Source organism: Nicotiana attenuata, unplaced genomic scaffold (genome assembly GCF_001879085.1).
Source record: "Nicotiana attenuata strain UT unplaced genomic scaffold, NIATTr2, whole genome shotgun sequence".
NCBI lineage: Eukaryota > Viridiplantae > Streptophyta > Magnoliopsida > Solanales > Solanaceae > Nicotiana > Nicotiana attenuata.
In genome coordinates, this window is record NW_017671326.1 from 192,439 (window position 1) to 219,202 (window position 26,764).

Here is a 26,764-nt window from a genome sequence, read left to right on the forward strand (position 1 = left end):
TCCGGGCTCGAGGAGTCGCCTTAAGCCCGAGTTCAGGCAAGGTCGAGTTTGAGCTCGATGGACCAGACTCGAGCTCGAAGACAAAGTGCAATGCCCGAGGATCAAAGTACGGTGAGTATCGAAGCCGAGTATGTTCAACCCCGAGATAATGCCGTTACGGATTTGTAACAGAATGAGCGAAATTCCTGCCACGTCTCTAAGATCATGGCGTAAATCTCGGAATAGATTTGTACGAATCCGTACTAGGCGGTTAGACAGCTGTCCCAATAAGATTCTTTACTGTAAATGGAAATGTACCTTATTTAGGGTTCCCCTATTATATAAAGGGGACCCCAATCATTTGTAAAGATCATCTAATCATTGGCAAAGAATATACTCTCTTACTTTCTCGCTTATTGTTCATCAAAATTACCCTTAAGCTTTATTATTATTGCTTCATTGTTCTTGACCAATCTCGAGGTCACTTGGGCTCGAGGTCGAGACTGAGTTATCTACTGGTTTGACTTACTTATTTCTTTCATGTATACTTCAGATTTCTTGGTTATTAATTAGTATCGAACTAAATCACGTATCTTTAAAACCATAAATCAAGTTTAATTGTTACTCGTATTTTTAAGGTAAACAAATGAATTATATATAAAAAAACAAATATTATACATTCATTGGTTGGTTTGATTTGAATATATTATCCTATTTCTCTCAGCTTATGTGTATCCATTCTCTAGAAGATTCCACCATACCATGAATTTACATTTAGTGGGAAAATATCAATGTAGCTCAAAATGGCGGGAAAATGTCCTTACAGCCCTTTTTGCCTCGAAATAAAACCCTAACCTAATTTTACAGAGCAAAAGCTATTCGTTGCGTATTCTCTTCAATTTCCCTATGGATAATAGTTGTTTCTTCACGGATTAACTGATTGTTTTGGTTATAGACACCTTTCTTCTTCACGAAATTAGGGTTTCGTGTGCCCTAGGGTTTTCTAACGGTTCTTTTGCTGTTTAATTTAGTTTGATTTGTGGCTTTTTTGTTAGCTTTATTTAGGTTTTTGATTATGGCTGATGCATTTGAAGAGGAAGGTGATCAGACTGTTTCGATTAATGAGTATCTCGAAGATCTCGAAGAGCAGGAGCTGGTAATTTCACTTTGCAAAATATTGATATTCTGTATTCTTATACCAATTTAACTTGTTATATTGCAATTGTTGTGTCTATATGTTATACAAGGTAAAATTCTTTTTTACCTTGTATATACAATGTAATTTTCCGGCGAAGGGGGTTTGGCCCCTTTCGCCACCCGGGCTCCGCCCATTTTGGTTAGTAGAATCATGTACAACTTCTTTTGATTCGTAGAGTTCGAAGTCAGAAACACATTTATTCAGTGTTGGATGTAGATGTATATGTGAAAAACAACAAAATTTCTACAAATATCACATTTCGAACCCAAAATTTTGATGTTTTAACCCATCGAATTTAAATTCTGGATCCGCCTCTGCATTTATTCAATTGCTGAATCTACATGAGATATACACATTGCGAAGGATAGTAAGAGTATGATAATTCCTCATAGTAATTTGGGATTGAGACTTCAATTTATATATCCTACGCCACCTAATTTGGCTATTGAGACTTAATTGACCGATTTGTTAGTTGATAGTAGTGTGTATCACAAGATGTTATTCTACAAAGTTGAGTCTTTTGTGGGTTTATGTCTTCTACTCAGTTTTTTTTTTTCATTACGTTAAACGAGTCTTGTATAAGCTTAATTATTGCTAGCTCTTGAATTCCATTGCCATTAGTCTGAAATTTGAGCACATGGGTGTTGAGATGAATTCAATCAGTAGTTTGTGTGGAGCACATCTTATTAGAATGATGTTTCGGAGTTGACACATCTGATGCTAGGTGAGTAGTTTCTTTTGCATTGAAAATAGAGTTGATGATTGTATATTGTGCATCCTTTATGATAGTCATACTTTCTTACTTTTTGAGACCTTAGATCCATATGCCATGCTAACTAAGGAAAACTAAGGTTTGAACGTGCGATTTGGGTTAATTTTCTTTCATTTCCATGCACATATTGTATAAAGACTTTGACTGTGAAGAATTAGATAAATAGATGTTTAAGTGCACTTTACATGTAAATTTGAGATAGGTGCTAGAGCAAATAGAAATTTTAATAAGTTAGTATAATTTATAGGTAGGTATTGCTAATCTCAAGCTTGGATAAAGTAAGAGGGTATTGGTAAGGCTCAGTGTTTTGAATAGCGTGAGGCGACAAAAAGCGATGAGGGCCCGCTTCACTGAGGCGAGAAGCAAAAAGCGTAGCGCTCGCCTTTTTGATGTGAAGTGCCAATTAATACTAAAAATAAAATATTAAATTTGCATATATAAATATCTAAAAACTCAATAACAACAGCATATTAATAAATATATAAATTCAAAAACTCAATAGATAGAAATCAAATATTTTAATATACTGTTTATAGAGAGAAATTAATTGTAATTAAGGAGAGAAAATAACAGTTAATTGTAATTGTAATTATATAGAGAAGTTAATATGCAAGTAATTGTTTACTAAACTGGAAAAAAAAATCAAAAGAGAGAAACAGAAGAAGAAAGAAGAGCAGAAGCGAAAACTGAGGTGAAAGAAAAGAAAGAAAGGATATTTCTGCTGGAAATCGGTTGTTGCCGGAAAGGAGAAGAACAAAGAAGACTTAATACTTGAAAAAGAAAAAGAAAGAAGAAAGAAGAGAGGTTTACTGCCAGAAAAGACGCCGGAAAAACAGAGGCTTACTACTAGAAAAAGAAAGAAGAGAAGCTTACTGCCGGAAAAGACGCCGGAAAAACAGAAGCTTAGTGCCGGAAAAAGAAAGAGAAAAGAAAGAAGAAAAAAAGAAGAAAGAAGAAGAAAGAGGTGCCTGGAATCGAGAAAACCCTAACTTTTATTTAAGTCTTTTTTTTTTTTTAAAAAAGCGACGCCTCTGTCGCTACCTAGCCTCTGTCGCCTCGCCGACGCTACTTCGCCTCGTCGGTGTTTTTTAAAAATGCATCGCAACAGACCCAAAAAAGCATCTGAGCCTTGCTTCGCGTCGCTACTTGCTATTAGCAACGTAGCGAGCGCTATTTACAACACTAGTAAGGCTATTCGACCATTGTAAGAATAGTCAAATTGTGAGTAATCTTTTTAATATTGAAAACAATGTAGAATGATAGAAATGGTTCATATAGCTGATCACAACCATATCGAGTTTGACATGTAGATGATGATGAGTGTATAGGCAGGAGCGTTAGCTAATTATTCTATTCTTATGTCTGTGTGGCTCATGGGGGAGCTAGGGTGGCAGAAGCAGGTTCATCTGAACCCCTTCACTGGAAATTACACTGTATATACAAGGTTAAGATTATTTTCTTTTTGTATATATAGTAGATGATGAATTTCTTTGGCTTTTTCGTATATTTACTTCTTCATATTTTGAATCCCCTTAGTGAAAATTTTGGCTCCATCAGATAAATGAGAAAGCTAATCTATCTTGTATAATCACATGGTGACTTTTGAGGTCTTTCTTCAGACATTTAGCGGGTGAGTTAGTATCCTTGTGACTTCCATAGTTTCCTCACTAGACCTACTGAAAACTGGATAATAATTATTAAAGATAAAAATGGCACCAGGAGCTGTGCTACATAATGGCTATTCACTGTCAAATTTAAGCAGTGAATTGGAACTTTGAAATGATTGATTACAGTGGTGTAGTGTACGTTCAGGGCTTCCTTAAAGGATTTCTAGAAGGAAATTTGCTCAAATCCTGAATATACTCGTACTTATTTATAGAATCATTGGGAGCATTTTCATGCTTCGTTGTTTTTAAAAACACTGCAGCTCTAATTTGTACTCTCTTATTTTATACTAAATGCTTTCTATATTCAGAATTACACTTAAAGAGTTTTTAACGGGCTAAACGTGATTTGTTCATTTGCATGTCACGTGATAAGATAACGCGGTAGCATCTAATTAGCATGGGTTTTCCTTTTTGTGGGGGGAGGGGGTGGTGCAGTTTTTTGGGGCCAAATATGTACAGGTTGAACCCCCCCTTTCCCCCCCTAAAGAGCATTTATTTTTCAGAAAGATATGAACCTTAATCTATTACAAAATGTTTGAAATGTGAGTTGATCGTGTTGTTCTGAATTTGACAATGCTTGATTTTTTTTTTGGGGGGATAAATTATCTTGATGTAGGAGGCGGATCTGGTCTTAGGTGGTGATGAAGGCAAGGAGTGCACCTATAGCAAAGGTTATATGAAGAGACAAGCTATTTTTTCTTGTTTGACATGCACACCAGATGGGAACGCTGGGGTTTGCACAGCTTGTAGCCTTTCTTGCCATGATGGTCATGAGGTATTCACTAATCTAAGGACTTGCCTTTTTTATGCATACCATAAATGATTAGGTGAATAATGATCTCAGGCTGCTGATGGTAAATTTTTTCTGCTTATATTCTGAAACCGGGGACTACCTGGGAAAATGTTGAATACCCACGTCGCCATTCTGCCCTTTAAAATCTAAAGAATGAGGATATCTTGTCATACAGTAGCAGTTTTTGATTTTTGCACCCTATATCTGGGAGGTTGCTGGTGTACTTCAGCGGATGCGTTATACTCTAATGTTATCTTTGTTTAATCCAACTTGCTGCTTGGTTTTGTCACTCTAGTGTACATAGGCTGGTGAAACAAAGCTGTTATGTATTTGAATTTAACTTAAGATTTTCATTTTTAAAGATGAACTGTGTGGCAATGTTGTAATGTTTTCGTGAAGCCATGACTCTAATGTGGTGAAGAAATGTTATCTACTTCAGTCACAAGATTTCTAATTGAGTACTATGGTGCTGCTTCATATTTTTCTTCTGTCTGGCGATAATTTAACTATCTCACTTTTTACATTGAGATATATTTAATCTTAATTTTCGGAATGCTGGTTCAACAAGATTTTGGAACTTTGGACGAAGAGAAACTTTAGGTGTGACTGTGGAAATTCAAAGTTCGGGGAATTCTTCTGCAAGCTTGACGCTAGCAAAGATGTTGAAAACACGGAAAATTCATATAATCACAATTTCAAAGGTTCATACTGCACATGTTGCCGGCCATATCCTGATCCTGATGTTGAAGACCAATTGGAGAATCTACAATGCTGTATCTGTGAGGACTGGTTTCATGAGGAGCATCTTGGTCTTGAGTCCTCTGATATGGTTGGTGGCTCTTGTTCTTCTTGCTTAACTTTGCTCATCATTTTCAACTCTCTTTTTTATGTGAGATAACTTGATGATTTATGAAACTGAGTTAGTTTGAGATGTTTCGTCGATTGGCTTCTGAAAAATGTTGTATTCATTCATATTATTTCCTTGATTCTTGTATCACGAAGGATGTATACCCTATCAGTCATGAGATCAGATGCTTCCTTCTGTCTAATGCATTACTTGTTTCCTTATCTGTAAGTTGGTTGCAATTTACCTCTTATGACTCATTAGTTAAAAGAAGCTACTAATCATTGTGCTTTTATTACAGGTTCCAAGGGATGAAAATGGGGAGCCTCAATTTGAGGATTTAATCTGCCAGGGATGCGCAGCTATTTGTTCTTTTCTAAAGCTATATCCTCATTCTATATTTGCATCGGTCCAGCAGCACACTGCTACAAATTCTTCGAAGGACAAGGAGGTGGTTGAAGATGCACCTTTGACTGTGGGATCTTCTGAGGAGCTTAACAATGGAAGTTCCTCTATTGAGACCCCTGTATCTGAGGATAGTCCTAAAAAAGACTTCACTGGGAAGGCTGTTGGAGAAAACGTTGTAACAAACACAATTCTGAATCAGTGTAACCAAATTGCTGGTCCTAGTACCAAATGCTTCCTTGGACTGAACTTGTTAGAAGCTCCAATTCGCCTTGAGAAAAGCAAGCCAATGTTCCTTTCTAACGACTGGAGAGAAATTCTCTGTAGGTGTAAAAATTGCACAGAATTCTACAAACAGAAAGGGCTTGCCTTCTTACTTGAAAAAGAGGATACAATTGCAGAATATGAGAAAATGGCAAAACAGAAGAGAGCTCAACACGAGCAAGAACGTAGTGCTGAGATGCTTAATAAACTGGGCCACGTTGGGAAAATGGAGGTTTTGACTGGCATCGCTGACCTTAAAGACGAGATCGGTAATTACCTGGTATGTCCCTCATCCCTAACTGATACTGTTTAACTGGTATCTCCCAATTAATCGGGATCTAGCTCTTGAGCATTCTTTTACCCTTATATTTCCTTGACAGGCATCCTTCGATCCATCAAAGCCAGTTACATCTGCTGACGTTCATAAGATTTTTGAGAATCTTGCCCAGAAGCGCAGGCGTACGACTTAAGTTGTTTTGAATGTTCAAGAAAGTAGCTTTGCAACTTCACATCGAGTGTAGTTAGTTTTGCTGCTCAACACTGAATCATGTACTAGCAATTTTAACCGCTCTATATATGTACAAGGGGAATTCTTACTGTGCTTTACTACTATCTAAGTTTAGCTTTATCATATTGCCTTAGCTATAGTGAGACAGTACGATCATGTTGTTAAGCTCAGAGAACTCCTTTATGCTAGAAAGTTTCTATTGGATCAAAATATCTCGTTCATCTTATTTCCCCTTTACAAGGTCTCTGTTCTAGCTTAAAAAAAGGAGCCTTCTTGTAGTAACTTCTACAATTGCATTTCGCAAATGGGCATCGTTCAGATCAGCAATAATGTTTGTTGAAGATGGGGCAAGTGCACAGATGGTCATTCTCAAGGATGCTATTTAGAGATTAGTAAGTACTTATGTTGTTCTTGTTATGAACAATAAAAGAAGAAAATCAGAACTCTAAGAGGTCGAGTAGGGCAAAAATCATATATAAATTAGGGATTCATGTAGAGCATAGTCTGAATTAGTAGAATAAGCATGATACAGGCAGGAGAAGTGGAGAATCAGAGACATTGGTGAACAAAATAGGGTAAAATCACACAATAGGCAGGGATAGCCATAATTAGGAACCTTAACAAGCAATCATAGGGTAAAATCACAGAGACATAGAAACATATAGATTAACTGAACACGTTATCAAAACAAGACTTAGAAACCCTCATGCAAATATAGAGGCAAGGATTAGCCTCATGTAACTGTAGAGTCAAGGATTAGACTCATGCAAATGTGCGGGGACAGGGATTAGTCCCATGCAAAGAGCAAGAAGCAAATAAGGGTAGCATATGTCTTAGCTGGAGATATATTCGGTGTCTGATGGACTAATTGATAGTGAGCTTGTTACGTGTATATTTCTGCGAATGTTACCGTTGCGTCTGATGTGCCTGCGCTCAAAGAAAAATTGTAAGAATATTGCAGAGAAAAGTACGGAGAGAGAATTCTTATTGATTTGAGATCAATTACAATGTAATAGAATCCCTCTATTTATAGGAAAAGAGTGACTTAGCCACCAAGTAAAATCCCTAAAATCTCTCTAAAATATAGACATTCACCTTAAATATAATTCTATTTATAACACTTCCCCTTGAATGTCTATTCAACAGATAATGTGCCTCGTTAAAACCTTAACTAAAATAAAATCCAGCGGGAAAAAAAATTCTAGAGAAGGATAAAGAGTACACATATCTATCGATACGTCTTTTGGTTGCCTCGTTAAAAACCTTGCAAGGAAAACCCAACGGGACAAAACCTTGTAAGAAAAAAAGAGTACAACGCGTATTAACTTCCCTTGATGAGAGCATCAATTCACATCCTTGAGCCTTCACATTCCAATCTTGTGCATTATCTTCTTGAAGGTTGACGTCGGCAAAGATTTAAAAAATAGCCATATTTACTCCAATGAATATGTTGCACCTTGAAAATCCTTGCTATCACATTATCATGCTTATAGTTATAGCAAGATACAAATGTGCACAAATTGCACTTAGGATGTAGTACTTCATGATCAAGAATTGTATATGCTTCAAGCAATTTAAATCCTTCAAGGATTGTCATATAAGTCATATAGACTTTAATTAGATGCATATCAAGTTTTCATGTCATGCTAGACAAATTAAATATCGAAAACTGATTGCACATATCATTGACTTTATACTTTCAAGTGTTTGAACTACATGTCCAAAACTATATGTCTTTCGTATGAAACCAATTCTATTCGAATTGTGTCTCTTTCATTTAGCCAATATTTTTGTGTCTGTATTTGACAGACTTAAGATCCTCATCTATACTTAGCATTATCATAGATATTGTCGACGAACATTTTATATCGGTTCCAACCTCCTTATTTTCACAAAGACATAACATAGAGCTCTCTTCATTCATATTTTCAGGTACCTGAATCTCTCATGAGATTTTATGAAGTATTATGTCATGTGATCTTCTAGATCACTTGCCTCTATTATGATCATTTTTATCATTTGCTCATCTTCTTTATCAAGAAATTTATTTGAAACCAATTTGTCTATACGCTTTAAGCGTACCGTAGACTTTGTCCTTTTAGGACTTATTTTAATAGGAGCATTTGCAGTTAGAATATAGTTAGTTTCTTTGGGTCAACAAATGCGTCTGGCATGCTTTGCAATATATTGCAAATGAATTATCCTTTTATGAATTTCAAGTTCATATTATCATATTCGAGGTTCTAGATATACAAATTATAATTCATTCCACGTAACTTTTTCTCAACTGTTTATCTTGTCTCCCCCTCATGTTAGAAAAATAAACTTGTTTCCTCAACTTTGAGAACCCATCTCTGTGTGTTATGGTGTTAATCAAAATATACACCGCACATCAATAATAATAAGATGGAATTATTTGGTTCCTGACCCTGAACCACTTGTGAGGGGAGAAAATAATATACTTTCGTATATAACGTATATCTAACTGACATATATAACTTTGTTCTCATAAGCAATAGTTAGCTATTAAGTGGAGGCACTCAATAATTATTTTGCTAAACTAACTGTGAAATAAACCAACTTATCAAGATAAACTGTCTTGAATAGAAAATCTGGAAATTATGCTCTAAATTAAATTACTGAGCAAGTTACCTCGCAAACACCGGCCAGATTGCGGGTTAATAATAATCGCACATGTAACCATCTCATAGATGCATCTTATGTGGTATACATGGCAAGTGAATGAGCACATATTCACCTTTGATATTTCCAGAATTCATGGAATTTGATCCCAATTTTATTGGTCTATTAATTAATAAGAACAAGCAATGTAAGAGAATTCATAAAGAACTTTCTAGTTCTTTAATATTTACCCATGTGAGTTTTCTTTTATTTTTGCACATCATACTTAAATTAACATGGCTAAACCAATTATGCGAACTGAATAAATTATTAATATTGATAAAGTTCAGGTTTACACCATGACGTGTGCAATTATCAATAAACTCCAAGTTTATTATGATATGAATTTTATATCAATAAACATCCACTTTATTGTGATATTCTTTTATTTGTGTAGTACAAACTAGAGAATAAAGCGCGTAACTTTTTACATACGTATTACCTCGCTACAAGTTGTAGTAATAGAAGATATTAAATCTTTCATTTATTTATAGTCTCAATATAACCAACCGCTTTCGCGAATACTTTAGAAACTCAATTAAGTTTCTTTGAGACTTACTATAACACAATACCTTATTGGTAATCAATTGCGTTTCTCCAAAATAGTATAATTGGCTGTTCTAGAGTTTCCAATTAATTTTGTACCACCACATATTCATCAATATCCATATGGTGAATATCTCTTTCAAAGAGAAAGTTATACCTTTATGATAATGGTCAAAATTATATGCAAGATCTGTTTCTTGCATCACTATTGTCCTTTAATAATCACATTGCCAAAATATTTTGGCGTATAGGTACGTGACCAATGATCATTCATGCCATAATAATGACATTATTTTCATATTTCCTTTCAGACCTCATTTCGGAGGTGAGTGTGGTATATTCACTACCACTTGTTCTTTCAAGAATGAATATGTATTCATAAATCACATGTTGTCACATTCACACCATGAATAGACCATAATTATCTATATGTGCTTTACAAAATCTCATGTCAAATCAATGACAAACATTACTTTCACAGAGCGAATGATTATTTTGAGAATCCTTATTATTGTCATTACACAATGATGACGATTATAATTTCGTCAATTGCCACGTCCATATCCATTGATACTTTCACGGTAATAATTTTGTCTTCTTACAGGCTTATCACATACTGCTATCATATTCTCTTAAGGGAATGAGAATGAAGCAAATTCAATGGGACGGGTTTCACTTCTTGTGCTCACAATCATACATGAATTTGATCATGGAAAGACATAGAAATTTTACGACTTTGCGTGGTTCTAATTTCTTTCAAACTCCATTAGAGTTACAATCAAAATTTATCGTCTTTGCTTGTATTTAAAATCAAATTATATAATTTCAAGAATTTAAAAGAGAAAAATAAGATAAAATACTTACATTAAATTCGGAATAAAGAATTTATTCCTGAAGAAAGTTTATGGAACAATTGACAATCATCATGCTCAATGTTATGTACAAGTTGAGCACCCTGTGCGTATCCCAAATTAAAATAACTTCCCTCTACTCGATTGGTTAGAGTCTCGTGCTGATAACGTGTAATGTACAATAAAAGAAGAAGAAGAATATTGCAGAGTGTAGACATGTAATTTTTGACCCTCCCCAAGATTTTTCATATTTTAGCATGTAAATATTTAATTTAGGCCTAATAGCGCTGTTTCAATTAACTTTGACGCTTTTACTTTATTTTAGTACAAGAAAAATGAAAATTACAAAAAATATTTTAGTTTATGTATTTTTCATAAATTTTGAAAAAAATACAAAAAATATTACCCTATTTTTATCTTTATATAATTTCGAAAATACAAAAATAGTTTCATGTTTAGTTTAATTAATTAGGATTAGTTTTGACATGGTGTAGTACTGCTATCTTATTTTAAAAGGCATTGTGTAGTTTAGGGACCCTTCTAGACTCTTCTTTAGGACAAAAAAACAAATAAAAAGACACTAAGGACTTAACACAAAAAGACCTAGGGACTAATGGGCAAAATACACAAAAATACACCTAAACCTAGACTCTACCTGTAAATAATATTTAAAAATCTGAAGAAAGGGAGCAGCGCCGCAATACATTGAAGAGAGACGGCAGCTACTTGACCTCACTTTGGAATCTCCTAAGAGTGGCTGAAATCAGTCACACCCCATTCTTTAATAAGAACACACGCCTCAATCAAAATCAAAAAGCTGCCTCCTCCTTCAGGACTGAAACTCTTTCCGCCATAGCAGCGACAACCATCACAATCCTCTATCACTTTCTTGGCCAAAAGCTTCAATAAATTACAAAACAGGGATGGATTAAACATTGAGGATAAGTTTCGGGCTAGTGCTAACTCCGATCAAGGTTGCCGTTGAGGTCTTGAGTTGCCGGGTTCCGTCCGGATTCATCGGCGAATGCTCCGTTCAAGAGTCGTTGAGTTGTTTAGCCTCTTGTAATTCCAATTTGGTTGATTTATTCCAAAGGGTCCAGGTACCATTTTAAATCTAATGATATAAACCTTTTGATTTATTTGGATAATGCAAATATGTTCATAGATAAACTAGTCAAGGACGGGTTTGGTTCTAGTGTTTCATTTTTTTATTTTGAAGTCCTCTTGCTGATTGAGGTGAATTTAGTTTCTTTTTTCTTGCTGATTTGATGACACATACAGAACTAGTACCTATTTGTTTCTATAGTTTTTTTTTTATTGGATTTAAAATGGACGGCATTTGATAGAATAAGGTAGTTTCTGTGGCAATAGTGCTAAAGTAAGTGTTTTCTTGCCAATATTTTTCTGTAGGCTATAGCATGAAACATTTTGGTTCCTTGATTCCCGTTAGTTGAGAGATCATTATTAAAAGACTTCTATAGGATAACACATTTTGGTTTCGTGTTTTAATTCTTAGCTCTAGTATGATTACTGATGTTGATTTAATCTTTAACTGTAATAATTACCTCTATTATCAAGTGTTAGAGTCATTTGTCGTGATCAAATTCCCATTTTTCTAAAATTACTTCCATAATTCATGGCCCCTACTTAATTAATATTTTATTCCTTAGAAATCGGGACGTGCCATTTAGCGAATTTTCATGGCCTCCCGCAAAGTTAATAAGACGCTAGCCACTTTAGGGGCGCTTTTAATAATTTTACCTTCTTAAATACGGGTGTGCATTTCATGCGACCCAAATCCAAATCCCAAAACGTTGAATAAGAGGTGTCGAGGATCCGGGTGCATTTCATGTGACGTGATCCAAAAACACGCTCTCAAACGGCGTTCACTTTCATAAAAACTAATTAAAAGCGGTTAAACAATTTTAAAATTGCACTATAGGATGACATGAATTAAAATCAGACCTAAGCCAAATGTGACAGTTGAGCGACCGTGCTAGAACCACGGAACTCGGGAGTGCCTAACCCCTTCTCCCGGTTTAACAGAATTCCTTACCCGGATTTCTGGTGCGCGACTGTAATACAGAGTCAAACCCTTTCCTCGATTCGGGATTCAAACCGGTGACTTGGGACACCATAAATCTCCCAAGCGGCGACTCTGAATCTTTAATAAAGTGAATCCCGTTTCGATTGTCCTTTAATTGGAAAAACTCCTTTATTATACCCTTCGCGGGGTGTAGTAGCAGAAAAAGGAGGTGTGACACAGAGAAAAGTAGGGAGATAGAATTATTATTGATTTGAGATCAATTACAATGGAATATAACCCCTCTATTTATAGAAAAAGAGTGACTTACCCACCAAGTAAAATCTCTCTAGAATATAGACATTCACCTTAAATAGAATTCTATTTATAACAGTCCTGAAATTTTAAACTAAAAATCCTAACTTTAGAATAATTGAGGATATTTTTTTTTGAAAAATTAAAATACAAAACACACTACTAATTTTTAAAAAGCAACCCTTTAAAGTACTCGGCGTCATTTCCACGTGAAGATTCTGACATTGAATGCACTATAAAGTTGAGATATGTCTTTTTATATAAGCAAATTAAACAAAACTTTCTTTCAAGAGAACCTCATAAGTAGTTTCTTTCCTAGAGGAGCAATGGTACTGGTACAATCCACAATATTAGAAAATAAATACAATTATGTATCTTTAATTTGAAAATTGAATTGAAAAAAGTTCACCAATCTAAGACTTTATAGCTATGCGGTTGTACTCTTTGCCATCGGTATAATTATTTTAATATTTTTTGTTGTATCATATTAACGATACAACTAAAAAAGTTTGGAAAAAGGTCTGATATGTCCCTCTACTATGATAAATTGTTTAAAGTTGTCATCCGTTATACTATTGAACCATAAAACTCCATGCCGTCTTACTATCCTAACACATTTATCCTCAAGTGGACGGAGGGGACACGTGGCGCTCATCGTGCCTTTTGTACATCTGGTATCATATTTAATCGACTCGATCCATGACAACCCATACCCAAACCTCATAACCCGTAAAATATAACACAAAATAAACCCATTTCATTCATTTTCTATTCTTTGTCTTTCAGTCTCTAGAACTCTCTAACCCATCTCTTCTCTGTTGACTGCCGATTTGAACAACAAATGCCATAAAGGTAATACCTTCCTCCATTAAAGTGATTCATCTCTACTGTATTATTTCTGTTAGTATTTCATCTTTTTAGTATATTTTTATTTTTTAGGATTTTTATTCTAGGGTTTTGATTGCTTGGGCATCCAACTTAATTTTCTGCAATTTCAGTTATATATTCTAATTTCTTGTCTGTTTCTAGTGTTTTTCATGCATGATTTAGGCCTTTGTTGTTTATTTATTGTTGGGTATGATGATGTATAGGCTTATGTGTTGTGTTGGATTTTGTGGGGTTGTGTGGGGTTTGTTTTTGTCTTTGTTAATGAAATATAGTTGTGTTGTGTGAAGATTCTGCACTTTTTCATTGTTTATTAACAATGATGATCCCCAATTGTGTGGCCATCTAATTAAAGTATTCGAGTATTTTGGATTCTTTTTTTTTTTAGGGGGGGGGGGGGGGGAGGGGCTCTTGTCATAAAAATTAGTAGTTCTTTTTGGCTTTAATTATTCTTTTCCCACTTCTGACTTTTACATGATTTATTTTATGTTTTCTAAGTGGTATATTTTTTGTTGTTGTGTTTGATAGGTTATTTGAGATGGTGCCAGTCGACTTAATATTCAATGGGTTACTGAGCCTGAATTTGTCTACACAGAAAAATTGGTGAAGACTTGGACAAGTTATGACTCCGACTTACTTTCACTGTTTCACACATAGACATAGTGAATGAATTCACAAATGAGCTAGAATTTTTAGGGGTTCAACAACTTATAGTTGTTGCCCCATCTGGTAAGTTTTATGTGATTGAAGGGGATGATGGTATCAGACATTTACAAAAGTTAATAGGCAATGATTTCAATGTAGTGAATCTATTTGGTGTAGATAAATGTGAGCCCCCTATTTACTCTATTCCCAATATTGTACAGTATGAGGAAGAATCTAATAAAATTATGGATGATGTTGATACTGATTGTAGCTTAAGTGATGTATGATCTGACTCTAGTACTGATTCTAAAGAATTAGAAGCACTTAAAGCACAAAAAAGGAAAATAATTGAAAAACTTAGTGACTACAAAGAGTTATACAAAAGTATGTACTTTAAGGACATACCAGAAGCTAGAAAGTGTATGGAGTTATAGTCTCTTGCTAACAAGAAAAGTTTGAAATTGGAGAAGAGTGACCTAGAAAGGCTCAGGTATAGTTGTGATATTGTTGGTTGTCTCTTTGTTTGTTTAATATCAAAAGAAAAGATTGGTGGGGTTAAAATCAAGACTTTAAATGCTGAACATGATTATGGCACTTTATTTGATAATAAAACTGTTAATTTTAGTACTATTGCACAATATTTCAAGAAGAAGTTACAAGATAATCCTAAGTACAAGGTTACGGAGATGACGTTAGGTTTGAAGAGAATCTTTGAGCTAAATATTAGTCATGGGAAGTGCAAGAGGGAGACCTAAGGTTAATAGAGATAGGCAGAAGGATGAGGCAATAAAAAGACAAGGAGTGTGGTCACAGTCCAGAAAAGGAAGAATCATGACTTGCAGCAAATGTGGAGAAACAACTCATAATGCAAGGACTTATGGTCAGGTAATTGTTTTACACAATTTGAACTTCAAAGCATTAAATGCTAGAAATTAAACATATTTTCTAACTTGTCTTTTTAACAGCAACCAAAGAAAAAAAGCAAATTGTGTTATATTTTATGGTTATGAGGTTTGGGTATGGAGTATCATGGATCGGATCGATTAAATATGATACCAAATATAAAAAAAGGCATGGATGAGTGCCACGTGTCCCCTCCGTCCACTTAAGGATAAATGTGTTAGGATAGTATGACAGTAGGGAGTTTTATGGTCCAATAATATAATGGGGGACAACTTTAAATAAATTTATCATTGTAGAGTGACATATCAGATAAACGACTTCGGAAATGCATTTGCTTCTTGATAAATGATGAAAAGTGCATATTTTTGAGTGAATTTGCATATTAATTCTTGTGTGAGTCGCGAGAGTTTACATGATTTTGAAGTAAAATATACTCATTATGTGTTTCTTATGTATAGGAACGAGTTTGGATGATAAATGATCAAAAGATGATAATTCGACACAAAAAGAAGAGATTGAAAGAATAGGGAGCTCGTCCAATTTCGTGCGTGGCACGAAAACGGACGCGAAAAAGGAGAAAAATGAAGGCACAAAACAGTGAAGCGAAGGCACGGATCACTTCGCGAACTGGAGAATTGCAAAAGCTGAGTCCGCATCCAAGTTCGCGCGCTGCACAAAGTTAACGCGCCCTCCAGCTCTCCTATCCGATTTTGGATTGCCTTGGATGGCCCTCCACCCTACCTAGGTCATATAAATACATCCTAAAACTACTTTGGAAGAGAAAGAAGACTTTAGGGAGGTAAGAACACGCTGGGAACAAGAAGGAGAAGGATTCAACTTCACGTTTTTCCCTCTTTCTTCCTCTATTTCCTTTATTGGTTATGAATTCTAGTATTGTAGTTCTGCATACTATTATGAATAGCTAATTCGTTATCTAGGGTTTTGATGGAACCTTTTAGATGATGAATTCTTATTATATTTTTATATAATTGAGCCGTTGGATTTCTCTACTTGTTCAACTACGTGTTTGTTATTGTTGATTGAATGGCCATCAATTGACTGTGCCTATTTAGTGTGAATTGCTTGGAGAAGGGTATATATTTAGGTAGTTGTTGAACAACATCATTCCTAACGATGTGAGGGATTATTACGGAGGGTTTAAGGTAGGATTAGGAATAACGAAGCCTTGGTGCGATCTTAGTGAGCGGTGCACTAGTGTAGTTCGGAAGAATATGTCTAGTAAATTGTGGTAGTTGCTCGGAAGAAAATTACGACACCCGAAGTACTCACGATTGGTAGAGAATACTTAGGCTAAATTATAGGAAGCATAGCGGGAAGGATTCTGACAATTGGGGAAATCATAACTCTAGACCTCCTTAATGTGTCTCCAACCCTTAGTATCTTTAGTGGTTAATCACTCCTTTAGTTAATTAGTTAGAAATAAGAATATTTATATTAATAACTTAAAAGTTGTTCGAACTTGTGTTTCTTAGCGATATTGGACAACTGTAGCTAAACCTTAGTTCTCTGTGAGATTCGACTCCGGACTTTTAGACCGGATTATATTTACAGCGACCGCTTAATCCTTTTTATAAGGCAGTTGGGTGTGATCACTTCTTTTATGATCATTTGTCAAATGCAAAACGATTTATAATCAGATTGCCAAATGCCTGAAGATGCTATATGCATTCTACAAATGCGATTTATAAGATGCATTCTACAAATGCGATTTATAAGATGCATTCTACAATTTTATCCAGCAGTTGACCAAATCCTTGTAAATTCCACATTTCGATTTGTCATAAGTTGAAAGCCTACAAAGATCTCTAATGTTTAAGTTGTAGCATGTAGTAGGATCGGGAGCACATTCGAAATCATCAAACTTATTGAAGATCTCACATGCAGTCTTTCCCCGACCCAATATTGAAAATACATTAATAACGTGTTAAGCTTGAAGCCGAGCCAAGCGAGCACGACACGAGGCTCGATTTTTTCTCTAACTCTCTAAGAATTAAAAGAAGAGCAATTGTATATAAATTGTCCAAATAACTTTTCTTTTTTTTTTTTATATGCGACAATATTGCTTTGTAATTTGAGCTAGTGTTTGCTGACAAATTAGACTAATATTTTCTATAAGTAGTTTAATTTCTAGATTATGGTCTAAAATTTCCAATTAATTTGTGCTCCACCTTCAAATTTCGCTGTACATTTTTTTGTCATAGGTCGCTCAAACACAAGTCTCAACCCAGCGCCAATTCTTTTTCCCTCTTTTGTAGGGATTTGAAAAACAATTCAACTACAAACCCAAATCCATCTTCTTCTCCTCTCATTATTCTTTACTCTCTTTGAACTGCTTCAATTCTCCATTTGGTGGCCGCCGGCGAAGCTGTTCAAAAAAAGGGTCAGAAAATTTAATTTCTGAATAACTAAGTGTACTTGCATATGCTGTCTCGTGCATATTTGAATGTTATAGAAAAATTTTGGTCGCTAATTAAACCCTAGTTTTATGGATTCAATTAATGATTCATTTAGTTGTTTGCTTCCACTGATAGGTGTTTGTTTACTGGCGTCATATACTGATATACAATGACGATTATTTTCTAATTGTGTATTTCTCTAATTTACTCCATCTGTTTCAATTTGTGTGAGGTAGTTTGACTTAGCACAAAAGAAAAAATAAGAAGTGATTTTTGAAACTTGTGGTCTAAAAGGCTTAGAGGGTAAAGCTCTTGCGGAGCCTTTAATTTGTATCGCTATAAAAGCTTCTCATTAAGGATAAATTGGATAAAATGAGAAGTGTTAAATTGTTTTCAAATATATAAATGTGTCATTCTTTATGAAACAGACTAATAAGTGAAGCGTGTCGTATAAATTGAAATGAAGGGAATATCTATTTGCCTTAGATGTCGTGTTTGAAATTTAGAACTGTAACTACGCCAAAAGTGAAATTCATGCCAAACTCTGTTTACAGAATTTGTGATAATATGGCGGAACTGCAAGATGTGGCTGATTGGTCGGACCTTCAACATGACCTGCTGGTTCTAGTAGTTAGACGTTTAAATTTGATTGAAGACTACCTTAATTTCGGCATGGTCTGCAAATCATGGCACTCTGTGGCCACCAAGGCCAATTTTAACAGTGACTTGCCTAGGATTCCCTGGCTGATGTTAGCTGAGGAGGAGGATGATAACACCTGTGAAAATTCTTCAGTCTCTATAATGGCATGATTTTGAAGAAGCGAATTCCGGGAGCCAGTGGAAAACGATGTGTGGAGTCTATGGGATGGCTTATTACAGTTGGAAAAGACGAGGGTGAAATCAGTCTGTTACATCCCTTCTCTGGTGTTCAGATCGAATTGCCCCATCAAAATACCACTAAAGATTATTATGAACTCAACGACACTGAAGAACCGTGGGCCTTTATCAGGAAAGCAGTTCTCTCAGCTAATCCTTCTCAGACATCTGACTATGTTCTCATGGTCATTGAGGGACCCAACCGATTCCTCAGTTTTTGGAGACCAGGAGATTTACTATGGACCAGGATTGGGAGTGGTACCTCTTTCCAACATGTTAGTGATGTGGTATATTTTGATGGCCTCTTTTACACGGTTGCTTATGGCGGCTGTGTCTATGTTTGTGATGTTGCTGGCTTTGGACCTGCTAAAACTCATTTCGTAGCAAAGTTACCACGGGATCCAGATGCGGAGTGTTACATCCTAGAATCATTAGGATCATTATTTGTAGTTACGCTATATTATGTAATAAAGAGAGTCAAGGATGATCGTGAGATTCCATTGACGCATCTATACCACAGATAGTGTGAAGTGGACATATCAGACAACAAATATTCAAGTTTTTCAGGTAGATTTAGCTGTTGGCAAAATGATTGAGACCAGGGATTTAGGGGACAGAGCTTTTTTTCTGGGCGCTAATGCTTCTCTTTCGGTCCAAGCTTCTCAATTTCCAGGAATCAAGTGCAATCATATTTATTTTACAGATAATTGTTTGATTGAGCACACTGAGTTTGAAGAAGGAGGCGGCTCGGACATGGGGGTGTTCAACTTAGCAGATGGAAGTTTCCAGCCGCATTACGAGGGTATTTCCCTCAGTCGTGTTTGTCCGCCACTTTGGGTCACACCAACTCTGCGTTGAGTGAGTCACCTTTCTTTATTTACTCTATTTATTATGCCATATGTTTTATTTTACCCTGAAAGTCGAGTTCTTTTAAAACATTTAAACGTGCCATTTACCTTCAGACTTGATTGATTTATCTTTCTTATTATCCATATAATTGGACAAGGTACTCCCATTAGTTGTTATACTTCCTTGCTTCATGGTATGTTGTGTTGGAATGCATTACAGCCTCGAAAACTCTTTCTATATCAGTATTGTCCTTGTTCTCAAGTTTCCTACCGGAAACCGTTCATGATCTAATAATACTGATGTGCAATCACCATGCAATTTGCAATTGATATACTAACTGAAACACAAAAGTAGGAGATGTAACCATCTTCTAGCTCTCTATAGAACAGAAAGAGAGTGTAAGATGCTTCTATTACTCCGCTTCAATAAATGTGTTTCGAAGTTAATTTTAAGGGCTTAAGTCCAAGTGGAAATTGATTTATTACAAGGTAAAATGAGTTTCATACAAAGAATAAATATATGATGGAGATGCTTGAATGGACTGCCATTCTGCTTGTACTAGTTTAATTGTTAGCTTCTCTTGCTTGGAACAGTAGAAGCAACAAGGCAATGTTTGAGGTTCTTCATTTTGATGTTTCTGTTGCGTCCTCTTTTTGAATCATCCTTTGAAATCACCTAACTCTTAATCCTTGTGGCCGATGTTACATCAACTTTGACCTGGATCATGCTTTGAAGTTAACAAACTCTTAATCCTACTGACCGATGTTACCTCAACTTTGACCTTGTACGCACTACCATGTCTTCCTTTCTCAACCAATTCAGCTGGAGCTTAAATTAAAATCTCGAACTCTCAGTTTCTTTTTGCGCCAAAGGATATAAAAAGGTTGATGGGGCCATTGCGCTTTCGGGATGTTATTGAATAGTTCAGCTGGACTCACTAACAGAGGAATGGTCTTGTTTTGAAAGTGAATGTTTTGTGCATTTTCTGCTTATACTCTTTATTTTGAACGCTGAATCTCTTTTCTCCTTGTTGCTCTTAAAAAGCATTTATGCAAGTTGAATTATGATAATTGACTCAACAATAGCACCAGATAAGATAGAAACTGAAGGGGGGTGGCACTGTGGCAGCAGAGGAATGTGTTCTTGCCAATGGCCCTCACATAATCCTGGATTACCAGAAAACGAAGTAAAACTGATATTGCCAGGAACTGAATACTGAAATTAGTGTAAGTGACACTGAATTCTGCTCCGGTCTTTCTCATCCAAAAAGATTAGGTACATAAAATACTTTGATTTGTTCCTGTATACTAACCAGAAAAGAACAGGCTAACAAATGTTTATGTAATATAATTAGTATAAATCTGGTTTATCATATCTTGTTGCGTTTGGAACAAGTATTTGCCGTCAGCTAGAAGGAAGACACATCTAGGATCATTTTTGTCTGTCAGATAAATGTGATTGTTAAATATAGAGACAATAGAGCAATCTTGCTTGTGTTGTATTCAAGAAGTAACAAGTATATATACAAGTACATAGAGCCCTAACTATGGAAAGAATCATAAAGGAAATCCTATAAATCTGCTGTGAATCCCTATAATTATGCTACCTATGTATATTACATAAGATTATGTCTACATTCAGATTATGTCTACATTCATTGTCTAACACTCCCCCTCAAGCTGGAGCATAGATATTGATCATGCCCAGCTTGTTACAAAGGTAATCAACTCGAATTCCATTCAACGCCTTTGTGGACAAATCAGCTGGTTGCTCTCCTGTCTTCACGTAGCCAGGGGAGATCAAGTTCTCCTGAATCTTCTCACGAATAAAATGACAGTCAACCTCAATATGCTTAGTTCTTTCATGATTCACCGGATTTGACGCAATATGGAGGGCAGCTTGATGTCACACCAGAGTTTTGCTGGTATTGGATGCTTTAACCCAATTTCAGTCAACAGATGATGTATCCACATAATCTCACATGTAGACTGTGACATAGCTCTATACTCGGATTCTGCACTGGATCGAGATACAACACTTTGCTTCTTACTCCTCCATGATACCAGGTTTCCTCCAACAAAGACACAATAACCTGTAGTAGATCTTCTATCAATTTTCGATCCAGCCCAGTCAGCATCTGCAAAACACTCAATACGAGTATGATTGTGACTGCTATATAATATGCCAAGTCCAAGAGCTCCTTTCAAGTAACACAAAATCTGTTCCAAAGCTGCCCAATGTTTGACCGTTGGTGCAGACATGAACTGGCTAACAACACTTACCGCAAAAGCAATATCTGGACGAGTCACAGTAAGGTAGTTTAATTTCCCAACTAACCTCCTGTATCTCTCTGGATCGTCAAAAGGATCACCATCATCTTTCATAAGATGCACATTAGGAACCATTGGAGTACTGCAAGGTTTAGCTGCCAACTTTCCAGTTTCTGCAAGCAAGTCAAGAATGTACTTTCTCTGAGACAAAAGAATTCCCTTCTTGCTTCTATTTACTTCTACTCCCAAAAAGTATTTCAACTGGCCCAAGTCCTTTGTATGAAACCTAGTATGCAGAAAAGACTTGAGGGAAGAAATCCCTGCATAGTCACTTCCTGTGATAACAATATCATCAACATATACAACAAGGAGAATAGTGCCAGCTACTGATTTCCGATAGAAGACTGAGTGATCACACTTACTCATTTTCAACCCAAACTCCTGAACTACCTCACTGAACTTGCCAAACCAAGCTCGTGGACTCTGCTTCAAGCCATACAAGGACTTCTTCAAATGACAGACTTTCCCATACTCCCCCTGAGCAACAAAACCGGGTGGTTGCTCCATATACACTTCCTCCTGAAGATCACCATGAAGGAACGCATTCTTGATATCCAACTGATGTAAAGGCCAATTCTCGGACGCAGCTAGAGAAATAAATAAGCGGACAGAAGTGAGTTTGGCAACCGGGGAGAAGGTGTTAGAATAATCCACCCCATAAGTTTGAGCATACCCTTTAGCCACAAGTCTGGCCTTAAGTCTTGCCACAGAACCATCTGGATTAACTCTAACTGTAAAGACCCACTTGCATCCCACTGGTTTCTTTCCTTTTGATAAATCTACCAGATCCCATGTGTGGTTATCCTCTAAAGCATGTATTTCCTCAAGCATTGCATCAGACCATCCGAGATGATTCAAAGCCTTCACTGTTTTGGGTACGGAGATGGAGTCTAGAGAAACAATCATAGATCTAGACGTAGAGGATAAGTGGTCATAGGAAACAAAGTTAGCAACAGAATATGTCGATTTGCAAGTACGTGTACCTTTACGAAGAGCAATAGGAAGGTCAAGGTTATCTGGAGGATCAGGCAAAGGAGGATCAGATGATGAAGGAACTGGTGCGGGACATGTATCATTTGTCTCTCGCCTCCGCGAAAAAACTTGAACAATTGGAGGTCTTGCTAACACAGTTGGAGCAGGTACTGAAGGCACAATAGTCGATTCATGCTCAACAACAGAACTGGGAGATGGAAGAGCATCTTCTGATTGTTCTCTCAAAGTACGGGTAACCTGATATACTAGCCACTCATCTTCCTCCCCCTGGCTTGTAGAAATGGGAGGTGCATAGAAGAATGGTGTAGTCTCTGAAAATACTACATCAGTTAACACTAAATATTTGCCAAGCTCAGTAGAATAACAACGATACCCCTTCTGAAGGCGAGAATAGCCCAAGAAAACACACTTCAATGCCTTGGGATCCAACTTGGTAAGAGATTGTCGAACATCTCGAACATCATGTGCTTCCAAACACCTTAGGTTCCACCGGAAAATGACTTGTTCGGAAAAAGAACACTATAAGGCACATTACCACCGAGCACAGTAGATGGCATCCGATTAATCAGAAAACAAGTCGTAGAAACCGCATCAGCCCAGAACTGTTTAGGGACCTTCATTTGGAACAAAAGTGCTCGAGCTGTCTCAAGTAGATGCCTATTCTTCCTCTCAGCAACTCCATTTTGAGAGGGTGTATCAACACATGAAGACTGATGTAACATACCATGTTGTCTCATGTAGGACTAAAATAACTCTGACATGTATTCTTTAGCATTATCACTCCTTAGAGTACGTACCGAAGCATTGAATTGAGTTTTGACTTCAGCACAAAAGGCAGAAAANGCTAATTTGGATCAAACAGTTGCTCAAGGAGTTGAAATTTGGTGAGATTAGTCAGATGGGACTTGTGTGTGATAATCAAGCTGCTCTTCATATTGCGTCAAATCCAGTGTTCCATGAGAGAACTAAACACATTGAGATTGACTGTCACTTTGTTAGAGAAAAGATACTCTCGGGAGATATTGCTACAAAGTTTGTGAAGTCGAATGATCAGCTTGCAGATATTTTCACCAAGTCCCTCACTGGTCCTCGTATTAACTACATATGTAACAAGCTTGGTACATATGATTTATATGCACCAGCTTGAGGGGGAGTGTTAGAATAGTCATGTAAATAGGAGTAAATAAATAACCCTAATCCAATATATATTAGGAGTAGGACATGTTATGTGTGTATATATATATAGGGCTCATTGTAACATATGTATATACATCAATAATATATTTTCTCCCGTGCTTTCTCACAGAGATCACCAGATAAATATCCTTTACCAATAACTTGCATCGTCTTAAGATCTAGAAACAAACAATGATCGGGAAAGAATGCAACACAACAATTAAGGTCTTTGGTAATTTTACTAACAAAAATCAAGTTAAAGGCCAAGTTTGGTAGACTTAATACAAATGACAGGGTAATAGAGGAAGTTGGTTTAACAGTCCCACATCCAACACTGCTACAAGTTGATCCATCAGCTACAGTAATCGGAGAGGGTGCTTTATGTGAGCGAAAGCCAGAAAAAATATTTGGATTACCTGTCATGTGATTTGTGCCACCTGAATCGATCACCCATTTATTGGAAGAGGTGACAAGACATGTTTTATTTGACCCAGCAAAGGCAGTAACTGAAGAAGATTCTTTAACTGATTTATGATATCGAAGGAATTTTAGAAACTCATCCGAAACTAAGATTGTTGGACTAGGAGCTGTAGCATTATTTTCTCCTTGCTTATTATTTCCCGTCATGTTCCCAACCAAAAGTATCAAAATAACTTATGGAAAAAATATCAGAACTCTACTAAAACTACTCCAATAGAGCTTAGATCCAAATAGTAGTAAGTCAAAGAGAATTATATCACGTCCCCACTTTCTTCAAACAGCAAAAAACAATATCCAAATGAGAATGAAGAAACAATCCTTGCTTTCTCCAGAACTTCTGGTTTTCCAGAGATTAAGAAATTAAAAGCAACCAATTAGAGAACAGAAGCACTACAAAACAGAGAAGCCATAGAGATCAGCAAAAGAGCTCACAAATCAGAGAACCAAATCGGAAAAAAAATTATGATCGTGATCCGTAGAACTTCGTAAAGAGCAACCTCAATAACTAATATTTGTGAATCAAAAACACAAAGGGAGATGAGAACCAAAAGTTTCAGATCTGACCGAGAGAGAAGTTGACAGATTCTTCCAAGTATAACAAAACAAGAACAGCGTGGTCCGTTGGTCAGGGAACCACCACGGTTTGTCCGGAAACAGAGGGGTAATCTTGCGAGTGAAAGCTAGATACAAAACTGACGTCTCATACGCTAGCACGCGTCATCGGGCAGTGCCTTGCCGGGAAAAAGATTATATCGGCACTTGAGACTCACGCTCGTCAACTCCGGCAGAATAGTAATCCCCAACTCTAACGAGGCTCCGATACCATGTTAAATATAGAGACAATAGAGCAATCACGCTTGTGTTGTATTCAAGAAGTAACAAGTATATATACAAGTACATAGAACCCTAACTATGGAAAGAATCATAAAGGAAATCCTATAAATCTGCTATGAATCCCTATAATTATGTTAGCTATGTATATTACATAAGATTATGTCTACATTAGATTATGTCTACATTCATTATCTAACAGTGATAAAAGACACCAAATATGCTCATGTCAGTGGTGTTGAATAACTCATTCCATATTTGGTTAACTATGTAAAGAGTTAGGTTGTTTTCATGTGTCTTATCGGCAATTTTGCATGTTTAACTCCCCATGAACAAGAAAAGTTTGGATACTGGCATTTCTTAAATCTTAACTGTAATTTGAGTTAATCCATGGAATCTGAAATCTTAAAGTTCAAAGTAGCACTCTTTCAAATAGGATATGAGAAGGTGACCGAGTCTGCAAATTGAGATTAGTTGTCACCTATGGTGGTACAACTATCTAAACGAATATTAGATGAAGGAGATGCGAAACTAGAACCACTTCTCGTTGTTGCACTGGTTTAAATGGTATCTAAATGGATATTGGATGAAGGAGATCCTCTTTTTCCCTTGTCTCTTACTATTACTGTTTAACGGGCATGTCCCATTTATTTTAGATATAGCTTTTGATCATCCATGTTTCCTTTACAGACATCCTTTGAGTCATCAAAGCCAGTTACATCTGCTGATGTTCAGAAGATCTTTGAGAATCTTAGCGTAGGCGTGTAACTTAAATTCTTTTGGATGTTCAAGGATTTAGCTTTGCAGCTAAACATCTAGTATTTCACTACTCTATGTACAAGGAAACAACCTCTCTACCTTCTTGAAGGTAGGGGTAAGGTCTGCGTATATATTACCCTCCCCAAACCCCACTTGTGGGATTACACTGGGTTTTTTGTTGTTGTTGTTGTATGTACAAGTAGAATTGTTAATGTTGCTTTTCTACTATCTAACTCTAGCTTATAGTAGTATGTTCTATGGTTAGACAATGCTATCATGTTACTGTTATGCTGAAAGAATTCACTTGAGCAATGGAAATTGCTGTAAAATGTTTCTGCTGGATCGCAATTTCACATTCTTCTTCCTTCCCCTTTACAAGGTCCCTATTCTAGCTTCAAGAAAGGGAGCTTCTTGTAGTAGTTTGTACAATTCAGTATTGCATAGCGCCGCTGTTTATATATCGATGCTGCTCCTTTTCATTTTGTCCTTGAGCCGAGGGTCCTCGGAAACAACCTCTCTACCTCCACGAGGGTTGGGTAAGGTTTGCGTACACACTACCCTCCCCAAATCCCACTGGTGGGAGTATACTGGGTATGTTGTTGTTTGTTGTAGTATTGCATAACGCACAGGGGCATTGGCCAGAGTAGTAACAATAGTATAGTTCATGAAAGATTCTGACACTGAAATGCAGTATAAAGTTAAGAATAAGAGATTTATTAGATGAATTTAGCTTCAACTTTTTTAATGTTTGATGATTTTTGTGCAGAAAACGA

The 26,764-nt window shown here is 36.3% G+C and overlaps 2 protein-coding genes and 1 long non-coding RNA gene across 3 annotated transcripts; all 3 read left to right on the plus strand.

Moving 5' to 3' along the window:
- Positions 1 to 741: 741 nt before the first annotated feature.
- LOC109207581 (putative E3 ubiquitin-protein ligase UBR7) lies at positions 742 to 6,656 on the plus strand. Its single transcript, XM_019370520.1, has 5 exons — positions 742 to 1,135; positions 4,233 to 4,391; positions 4,978 to 5,238; positions 5,555 to 6,202; positions 6,303 to 6,656. The coding sequence occupies exons 1-5, from the start codon at positions 1,055 to 1,057 to the stop codon at positions 6,390 to 6,392; spliced, it is 1,239 nt and encodes a 412-aa protein (XP_019226065.1). The 5' UTR covers positions 742 to 1,054; the 3' UTR covers positions 6,393 to 6,656.
- Positions 6,657 to 11,210: 4,554 nt separating this feature from the next.
- Positions 11,211 to 16,213, plus strand: LOC109207582. Its single transcript, XR_002065035.1, has 3 exons — positions 11,211 to 11,609; positions 14,261 to 15,262; positions 15,739 to 16,213. It is a non-coding gene; the product is annotated as an uncharacterized LOC109207582 (long non-coding RNA).
- Positions 16,214 to 18,503: 2,290 nt separating this feature from the next.
- On the plus strand, positions 18,504 to 19,431 carry LOC109207580 (putative F-box protein At1g65770). The gene is made up of 2 exons (XM_019370519.1): positions 18,504 to 18,987; positions 19,094 to 19,431. The coding sequence occupies exons 1-2, from the start codon at positions 18,504 to 18,506 to the stop codon at positions 19,429 to 19,431; spliced, it is 822 nt and encodes a 273-aa protein (XP_019226064.1).
- The last annotated feature ends 7,333 nt before the right edge of the window (positions 19,432 to 26,764 follow it).